At 41.2% G+C, this 10,662-nt stretch overlaps 1 protein-coding gene across 1 annotated transcript; it reads right to left on the bottom strand.

Annotated features, from left to right (window-relative positions):
- Positions 1-1,760: 1,760 nt before the first annotated feature.
- On the bottom strand, positions 1,761-9,335 carry LOC306789690 (erythroferrone). Its single transcript, XM_079285771.1, has 8 exons — positions 8,712-9,335; positions 5,831-5,947; positions 4,977-5,091; positions 3,310-3,437; positions 2,989-3,100; positions 2,800-2,881; positions 2,361-2,439; positions 1,761-2,243 (listed from the first exon to the last, which is right to left on the bottom strand). The coding sequence occupies exons 1-8, from the start codon at positions 8,904-8,906 to the stop codon at positions 2,145-2,147; spliced, it is 927 nt and encodes a 308-aa protein (XP_079141897.1). The 5' UTR covers positions 8,907-9,335; the 3' UTR covers positions 1,761-2,144.
- Between the last annotated feature and the right edge of the window lie 1,327 nt (positions 9,336-10,662).

The following is a 10,662-nucleotide window of genomic DNA, read 5'->3' as shown; positions in this document are numbered from 1 at the left end:
AGCTAGCCCAAAATAATCCACCTTCCAACAGCTCTAAGGACGGAGGAGACAAAACCTCCAGTTCACTTTAAGTTAGCACCGTTAGCACTGTTAATACCGTTAGCACTGTTAGCACTGTTAATACCATTAGCACTGTTAGCACTGTTAATACCGTTAGCACTGTTAATATCGTTAGCACTGTTAGCACTGTTAATATCGTTAGCACTGTTAGCACTGTTAATACCGTTAGCACTGTTAGCACTGTTAATACCGTTAGCACCGTCAGCGCTGTTATTTTATGTATTGGTTTATTTAATAAGGGACAGTGCACATTAATAAAGACATTTCTGTAAATGCTCCAGAGTTAAAGCCAAGAGGCAGATGTTACAAAGTAAACCTAAAAACAGAATATTAGATTCATTTACAGAATTATACAATATTGACCCTTTACAAAGCGTGCAGAAACAATGAAAGAAGTGAGAATATTAGTATAAGTAGTATCACCATTCAGCAGACTATTATACTACATGTTCAAGTACTAACAAGACAAACCAACACAAAGCCAATAAACGAGGAATAATTATGTTAAAATAGAAACATGGACTAATAAAGATTATGTTGCATTATTAGACACTAAAGAACATCCACATCAGAGGAACAAAACATAGAAGACTTCATACATCAGTTGTTTTAGGCAAAACGCTTTGAGAATCTAAAAATAGTATCATATAGACAATGTACATCATTTAAATAATATAAATAATGTAAATAATATAAATCATTTGAATAATTTATATAATGTAAGAATTTTAAATCATGTAAATACTATAAATAATTTAAATAATATAAATAATGTAAATTATTAAAATAATTTATAGAATGTAACAATTTAAATAATATAAATAATGTAATTCATATGAATAATTTATATAATGTAAATAATATAAATAATGTAAATTATTAAAATAATTTATAGAATGTAACAATTTAAATAATATAAATAATGTAATTCATATGAATAATTTATATAATGTAAATAATATAAATAATTTATATAATGTAAATAACAACTAATATAAATAATGAACATAATTTAAATAATTTAAATAATATACATCATGTAAATCATGTAAATCATATAAATAATGTAAATGTCAATAATATACAGATGAACATTTAATGTTTGTGATTCTTCAGTTATGTTGAATTATTTTCATGACGTCTCTTCAGTGTTGATAGTTTCTTCTGTTAAAAATAATATATAAAAATAATAATCACACAGAATAACATAATCAAATATTTAACATGTATTGCGAAACGTTTTTCACATTTTAAACACATTCTCCTTTCTGATGAATTCACATAGAAACAACCGGAGTAAAGTAAATGTGTATTAAAAGGTACAATAATACTGTGTGTGTGTGTGTGTGTGTGTGTGTGTGTGTGTGTGTGTGTGTGTGTGTGTGTGTGTGTGAGAGTGTGTGTGTGTGTGTGTGGCTTTAACACTTTGTCAGTTGTTTATTGAACAGGTGCATGAATATGAATTTAGAAAGGTGAACTCTAAATGTTGAAGAGAATGAAAAATACTAAATGTTACACTTTTACTTTGTTTTAGTCATTTATAGTGTTTTTTAAAACACACAATTCAAATAAGGAAATAAAAGGTATTTTATGGATGAAAATAAATATTACTTTTAATGATGTATTATAATCAGATTGAATGGAGAACACGGAGAACGTGACACAGAACTCTGGAGCTCTGCAGCGAGTAGAAACAGATTTATTATTTTAAATATTCACAACTTGTTGATGACATCCAGAGAATAAATATTAATGTTAAAGTAAATCAGTGAGCAGCAGGTTGATGCTTCAGGTCTAAGGACTCGTGATTTTAATCATTTTACCTTAAAATAAAATGTATTTAATGCTAAAAAGTTTCATGTTGTTCCACTTTCACAAAAACTGAACAAAACAGAATAAACTTCAATGTAAAGATTAAATAAACTGTAAAGTCCGTTATAGGTCGTCACCAGACGTTCCTCTGCTGTCCACCAGATGGAGGCATTAAGTCCAGTTCTCAGGGATCCTTTCACCTGAGGTCAGGTGTGAGACATCTCAGGTGATGAAGATCAGCTCTGTGAGGATGATGATGATGATGAAGAGGTTCAGACTCCCAGCAGAATCCCAGAGAACAGAGAGTCCTGCAGGACACTGACGGCCGAACCGCTGGAGTTATCCACGAACACCGACACGTACTCAGCAGCCTACACACACACACACACACACACACACACGAACAGTTTTAACAAGACGACGGTGACTTTTATTGACTAGTGGTGTGTTTGAGGGCGGAGCCTCGTGGGCGGAGCCTCGTGTCGTACCTGTAGATAAAGAGTTCCCGTCAGTAAGATACTGAACGTTCCTCCAGCAGCCGCCACGCCCATCACCGACTCTACAGAGCTGAGGAACACAGAGACAGAACACTGCAGTAATACACTAATGACACACTCATAATGCACAAGTAATACACTCATACCAAAGTGATGCGCTCGTGATGCGCTCGTGATAGCCCGCGCTAGCCCGCTTCATTGATTCCTAGCACGCTAGGTCGCTAGCTTTAGCCTGTCGCATACGTGACGCTGACTTGCTAAGAAGCTCGTGCTGCTAAAGAGTCCTTCAGAGGATTGTTTCTGAGTCTTCAGCTGTATTGTCTACAAGGTGCATGAACATTTATATTTTCGTTAATTTCTCAGTTCTAAAGTCAGTGAAGTGGCGTGATGATGATGATGAAGAAGAGGACCATGTGTTGTAGATACTCACAGGTTGCTCTGGCAGAGGGACTCGATGCAGACGGCTGCTCTCACACTGTCTCTGAGTCTCACCTGGACTCTGTCTCCGGTCTCTGACACACAAGAGATGAGAGGTTAACAACCTGCTCCATTAGGTGTCTGTGTGTGTTTGTCAGCCGTCATTGGTCGATCCGAGTCACGTGACCAGCCGCTCTCTCACCTATCAGCAGGCTGGCGGTCAGCTGGTAGAACCCGGAGACGGAGGCCGTGAACCGACCGCTGCTGCTGTTGAAGCTCCGCCCCCTCTGGAGGCTCCGCTCTGAGTCTGAGGGCTGCAGTGGTCAAACATCAAACAACGAGGTTCACCTGTGTGTGTGTGTGTGTGTGTGTGTGTGTGTGTGTGTGTGTGTGTGTGTGTGTGTGTGTGTGTGTGTGTGTGTGTGTGTGTGTGTGTGTGTGTGTGTGTGTGTGTGTGTGTGTGTGTGTGTGTGTGTGCGTGTGTGTGTGTGTGTGTGTGTGTGTGTGTGTGTGTGCGTTTCACCTGGCTGAATGGGTGCAGCTCCAGGAGGCTGCGACGGGGGACAATGACGGGCTGCAGGAGGCGACTGAGGAAGGAGGTGGAGACACGAGGAGGACCATCACACTGAAAACACGCTCCTCCTGTCATGTCTGGGAGGAGGAGGAGGAGGAGATGAGGAGGAGGACGAGAAGAACAATAAGAGGAGAAGGAGATGAAGGGGGAAAATAAGAATATGAGGAGGAGGAGAAGAAGAGGAAGATGATGGAGGAGAAATAGGAAAAAGGAGAAGAAGAGGAAGAGTAATGAGTCTTGTGAGGAGCTGGCAGCAGGGGGAGGGGCTTAGGAATGTGTGCACGCAGAGGAGACTGTTGATTCTGAACAGCAGCAGCTTAGATGCTACTCTAAACCTAACTCAGTAGTTTAGTTGTCTAAACCTAACTCAGTAGTTTAGTTGTCTAAACCTAACGACTGAGTAGTTTCCTGTGAAGACTGAAGTTTATTTTGAAAAGCTGTATTCACGTAACGAGCAGAAATTGACACGTGTTTCTTGACTTTAGGAGGAATAAAAAGGAAACGTTGATATAGTTTTCCGTCCTCATCCTCGTCTCTCCAGTTGGTCTCGTGTGATCACAGTCGTTTTAGAGCTCATCAATATATCCCGTGAAATCACCTTCAACCTTATTGGCTCAAATGTGTCCAAAGCTTCTCTGATGATGACGATGATGGATCGTTTTCACCAACTCCTTCTCATCTTTCAACGTAAACATGTCAGTCACACCCTCAGATGTGATTCATTTCACATTCAAATTACCTTATTTATCAGTTTGTCTTTTTCTCTCTTCAACATCATGAAATAACAGGAAAGGGTAACCCCCCCCCCCCCACACACACACACACACACACACACACACTGAAAGTAACAGAGACACATCGTCAGTCAGCAGGAATGTCAGGAATCCTGCTGCTGAGCCAAGTCCCATCCACAAAATTACCCCTATTAAGGACTCAGACAGGCTGCCTCCACACACACACACACACACACACACACACACACACACGCACACACACACACGCACACACACACACACACACACACACACACACACACACACACACACACACACACACACACAGAGCTGTGTTTATATAACCTACATACAGAAAACACTGAGTGAGAGTGAACAGTGTGTCTGTAGTAAGTAAACACACTGAACGCTAACATGAATGTTCTCCTTAAAGACACAGGTCCAGGACGTGTTAGCTTAGCAAAAAGACTGGAAGCGGGGGTAAACTGCTAGCATGGCTCCGTCACAAGTCTGGTGCTCTGAGATATTTCAGTTTGTGTAAAAACCAACAGGACGTGAATTGGATCATAGTTTTGGCAAAATATTCAACCAGGAGACAACCTCTGGTTCTTCAAAGCTTCATGTGTTAAAGCTGCATTCTCTCTCGTGTCCACCAGGGGGCGACTCCTCTGGTTGTATAGAAGTCTATAGAAAATGACTCTACTTCTCTCTTGATTTATTCCCTCAGTAAACATTGTAAACATGAGTTTATGTCTCAATCTCTAGTTTCAAGTCTTCTTCAATACAGCATGATGTTCATTTAGTACATTATGGTCCATTTAGAGTCACACAGACCATAAAGCAGGGGATGCTTTAGGGGTATGTCGAGTGTGAAGCTCTCACCTCTCAGTTTGAGCTGCAGCTCCTGGAGGAGCTCCTGCTGCTGGGGCAGGAGGGGGGCAGGGGGGCCGGGAGGCCCCCTGGGTCCCGGAGGTCCCGGAGGTCCTGAAGGACCATGCTGCAGAGACACGTGGACTGTTAGAGACATGAAATACGGTCTGGTATTATCAAGGCTGATTGATTCATCAATATGATAAGTGATTGTCTTTCAGTGGAATCATATCAGGATGAAATCACATATGGAGATAAATAATGTCGTCTGAAATCATAACAACAAACTCAAACTGACTCAAATTTCAGAATCCAGTGAATTACTCGATGACGTACTAGTTGTTAAAATTGAGCCCCTCGATGAGGTTTCACCTACGTGTATGATATTTAACAGGCAGGTGTCAAATATGGAGACGCACAAAAAATCCTTTTGGAGGTTTTTCCAAAAACCAACAGGAAGTCAGCCATTTTGAATTTAAGGTGTCATTTCAGCCCATTTTTTTAGCTTTTTACAGACGCTGCTCTTAATCGAGCTCCTACAGATTTAATCAGATTGGCGTCAAAAACTAAAGACACTTTGCGATAAAAAGTTATCAAATATTTGTCTTTTCAACATTGTACTTCGGCGTGCTTCATCCAATCTGCTCCACAGTTCTCAGACTTGAGAACATTTACATGCCTCCTAGCCCCGCCCCTACACATTAGCCCCGCCCTCTTCCATAGGCGTGTAGAATTAAACCTAACATTCTAACAGGACTGGGGGGTCGGACCAGAGGACATTCTGTCCTCATTCTCTGATATGAATCCAGTGGACATCATGTGACCTGCTGTGTGTTTCATCACATCTTATCTGCTTGTTCTCAGACCTTGGAGGTTCTCCTGGTCCCTTTGGTTCTCCGGTTGTCCCCTTTGTTGGAGTTTCTTCTGAAGATGAGCCAGGAGCTGAGAGGAGACACTCTGGACAGATCTGAGGACAGCGGCTCCTGGAGGACACCAGCCACAACATAAATTTGATGTCAAGTTAAGTTTCACGTTCATCAACGTCACTACAAATTAAGATTATTAGACAACTAAACTACTGAGTTAGGTTGAGACAACTAAATTACCAAGTTAAGTTCAGACAACAACACTACTGAGTTAGGTTCAGACAACAAAACTACAGAGTTAGGTTCAGACAACTAAACTATTTAGTTAGGTTTAGGCAACAAAACAACTTCGTTAGGTTTAGACAACAAAATACTGAGTTAGGTTTAGGCAACAAACCGACTTAGTTAGGTTTAGACAACTAAACTACTTAGTTAGGTTTCGACAACTAAACTACTGAGTTAGGTTCAGACAAAAAAACTACCGAGTTAGGTTCAGACAACTAAATTACCAAGTTAAGTTCAAACAACACTACTGAGTTAGGTTCAGACAACAAAACTACAGAGTTAGGTTCAGACAACTAAACTACAGAGTTAGGTTCAGACAGCTAAACTACTTAGTTGGGTTCAGACAACAAAACTACTGAGTTAGGTTTGGGCAACAAAACGACTTAGTTCGATTTAGACAACTAAACTACTTAGTTAGGTTTAGACAACAAAACTACTGAGTTAGGTTTCGGCAACAAAACAACTTTGTTAGGTTTAGATAACTAAACCACTTAGTTAGGTTCAGGCAACAAAACGACTAAGTTAGGTTTAGACAACTAAACTACTTAATTAGGTTTAGATAACTAAACCACTTAGTTAGGTTTAGACAACTAAACTACTTAGCTAGCTTTGGACAACTAAACTACTTAGTTAGGTTTTGGCAACAAAACAACTTAGTTAGGTTTAGACAACTAAGCCACTTAGTTAGGTTTACACAAAACTACTTAGTTAGGTTCAGACAACTAAACTACAGAGTTAGGTTCAGACAGCTAAACTACTTAGTTGGGTTCGGACAGCTAAACTACTTAGTTGGGTTCGGACAACAAAACTACTGAGTTAGGTTTGGGCAACTAAACTACTTAGTTCGGTTTAGACAACAAAACTACTGAGTTAGGTTTAGACAACAAAACTACTGAGTTAGGTTTCGGCAACAAAACAACTTTGTTAGGTTTAGACAACTAAACCACTTAGTTAGGTTCAGGCAACAAAACGACTGAGTTAGGTTTAGACAACTAAACTACTTAATTAGGTTTAGATAACTAAAGCACTTAGTTAGGTTTAGGCAACAAAACAACTTACTTAGGTTTAGACAACTAAACCACTTCGTTTGGTTCAGACAACTAAACCACTTCGTTTGGTTCAGACAACTAAACTACTGAGTTAGGTTTAGACAACTAAACTACTGAGTTAGGTTCAGACAACTAAACTACTGAGTTAGGTTCAGACAACTAAACTATTGAGTTAGGTATAGACAACTAAACGACTGAGTTAGGTTGCGACGACTAAACTACTGAGTTAGGTTCAGACAACTAAATTAGTGAGTTAGGTTTAGACAACTAAATTACTTAGTTCGGTTTGGGCAACAAAACTACTGTTAGGTTGAGGCAACAAAACTACTTAGTTAGGTTTAGAGAAACTAAACTACTGAGTTAGGTTCAGGGAACTAAACTACTGAGTTAGGTTTAGACAACTAAATTACTTAGTTAGGTTTCGACAACTAAACTACTGAGTTAGGTTTAGACAACAAAACTACTGAGTTAGGTTTGGGTAACAAAACTACTTAGTTAGGTTCAGACAACTAAACTACCAAGTTAACTTCAAACAACACTACTGAGTTAGGTTCAGACAACTAAACTACTGAGTTAGGTTCAGACAACTAAACTATTGAGTTATGTTTAGACAACTAAACTATTGAGTTAGGTTTAGACAACTAAACTACTTCGTTAGGTTGAGGCAACAAAACTAAACTAAAAGTTGCTCAATCCAGAGGTATTTTCTTCCTGCGTTCATGTGAATGAGGCTTGACTGAGGGCTGGGGGGCGGGGCTAAAGGAAATGCTAGTGAGCATGCTCAGTGGGCCCAGTGATGAAGAAGATCAGAAGATGTGGGGATCTTATACTGTATTTGCTTCATACTCCACTGAGACTCTTTCATATGAATGAATGTGTGTCCAGTCCTCTGTGTAGCAGCATAATGACATGAAAATAAATATTCAGAGCAGATCTTTGTGTTTTCTGTTTGAGTGTGATATGAATGTGTTTCTTAACATAATGCATCTGTAGCTGTTAGCGGTGATGCTGAAGTCCTGGTCGACTTGAACACTATGTGACTATTTATTGTGACATTAATTATTATGACACAATCTTTTATTTATGAAGAACCTGTGTATTCATATTGTTATAGTTGTCATTATTATTATCATCATTGTGATCATAATTATTATAATTTATACTATTATTATTATTGTTATTATTGTTAGAATTGTAATTATTATGAAAATAATAATTATTATTGTTGCTGTTGTTATTAATAATAATATTAATATTAATAATAATATTATTAATAATAATTATTGGCCATGTTGTTATTATTTTCATTATAATATTATTATTATAGTTGTTCATATTTAACAGTGGAAATATTACATCACTGATGTTTAGCTAGCTCTGGCTAACACGCCTGCCAGGTCTCTACTGAGCATGTGCAGCTCTCACCATCATAAGGAAGTATATCTAACGAGTGCCCTGTGTCTCCGTTGACAGCTGCACATGCCCAGTAGGGATCAGGCAGCATGTGACTGAGGAAAGCAGCTCATTGATTGGTTGTTGTTTCTCACCAGGATCTCAGCACTGACGACCTCGTCCTCCTCCAGCACCTCCTCGCTCTCCTCGCTCTCTACCTCCTCAACGCTCGCCGCCTCCATCACCCCCACCATCATCATCATCATCATCACCATCATCATCGTCATCATCGTCGCCAGCCCTCCTGCCCCACCTTGAGCGCTCCGTCCCTGGGTCGGCCTGGCCAGCATGCTGTGGGGGGGAGGTGGAACCAGAGGAGGACAGTGTTCAGGTCTTCAGAGGATCTCTCTGTGGATTCAAGACGTTCCCATGATGCACTCTGGTGAGTCTGCTCCTCTTTAGGTAAGTTTGGAGGAAAGTCAGTTTTCAGTCAGTTTCTTCCTGTGACTTTTAAAGTATTCTACTTCTTCTTCTTCTTCTTCTTCTTCCTCTGTCGTTTGTTTCAGGAGGAACTTTCTGTTTTCAGTGAGTTGAAGCTTCTGTGAACACCAACATAAAACAGTGTGTGTGTGTGTGTGTGTGTGTGTGTGTGTGTGTGTGTGTGAGGAAACTCTCTCTCTGTGGGTGGTTCGCTGCCGCTTCCTCCTCTTTTTCCACCTCCTCCTCCTCTTCTCTCGTCTCTCAGTCGTTTACTCTGCAGCCGAGTGACGGCGTTCTTCTTCTCTGATCCTCCTCTGTTTGGACGCCTCTGCCCTGCTGAGTCTGTTTTTAATCTCCCTCCTGACTCCTCCTCCTCCTCCTCCTCCTCCTCCTCCTCCTCCTCTATCTGTCTGTGGATCTGAAGCTGTCACTTCATCTGTCTACAGTCTGTTTTTAAATGTGTCCTCAGAGTCCGTCTGTCTCTCTCTACTCTCTTCCCCCGTCATTTGTCTTGTCATTATTCCCCTCTTCCACCTCTTCCTCGTCCTCCTCCTCCTCCTTCTCTTCCTCCTGCTCCTCCTTTCCAGGTTTCATTATTTGTGGCTCCATGTTTAGCATTTACATTTATTTCAAAATGCAGCAAAGAACGGACGTTTTCATGGCTTCATTGTGACTCACACACACACACACACCCACACACACACACACACACACACACACACACACACACCCTGTAGATAAGGTGGGCGTGGTCTTCAGTCTGACAGGATGATGAAAGTTAGTTTGGATGTTGATCAAACAGCAGCGACCGTTTCCTCTGAATCTGACTGAAGCTGATAGAGACGTACACACACACACACACACACACACACACACACACACACACACACTGGACAGTTTTAAGTCTCTTCGTTGGACAGTCAGACACACAGACAGTCTCAATGTGAGACTGGTTCACATAGAGCAGGGATTCCCAAAGTGAGCTGCCTCTAGGGGGTGCGCGAGAGGAAAGATGTAATGGTGGTCTCAGGTCTCATGGTGCAGTCCTGTCTCCTAAACATTACGTTCCCCCAAAACTAAAATGCATTCTCAAATACGTTTGACCACAAACGTATTTTCTCCCTGATGACGTTTGTGTTTGACGTATTAAACACGTTTCTCATCAACATATCTTTGCTGTACTCTGGTCTTTATGATGTTTCTGTGATCTGCCTCGCCTCTACCCCGCCACCCACGAGTTGTTGCCCCGCGGCCTGTTCCGAGGGCCGAAGACCCGACGATCGGTTGCCTCGCGGCGGGGGCGGCCGGAGACCTCGCGTCCCGGCGCCAACGGGTGAGCGCCGCCACTCGGAACCATAAAACCAAGTCCCGGATTTCACCGGGGGACATTCTGGAGGTATTGTGGCCGGATGATGTGCCTCGTTGCTGGGGAGGTATGAGCCGAGAGCGGCGGGGTGTTATGGAGGTTTATATTACAACTCGGTGTTGTTCCCGTGCGTGGATGAGCGCATTTCTGCCGGAGGCAGGCGGCGTGTTGTGGTAGTATTCTGACCGCGTAATAGGGAGAAGGAGAGGCGGTGGTGGAGAGGGAACACAATGTTAAAGAGATGGTGGAATGTATGATTG

The sequence above is a fragment of the Melanostigma gelatinosum genome, assembly GCF_949748355.1.
Source record: "Melanostigma gelatinosum genome assembly, chromosome: 15".
In the NCBI taxonomy this organism is placed as follows: Eukaryota; Metazoa; Chordata; class Actinopteri; order Perciformes; family Zoarcidae; genus Melanostigma; species Melanostigma gelatinosum.
This window is presented reverse-complemented; position numbering and strand designations above follow the sequence as displayed.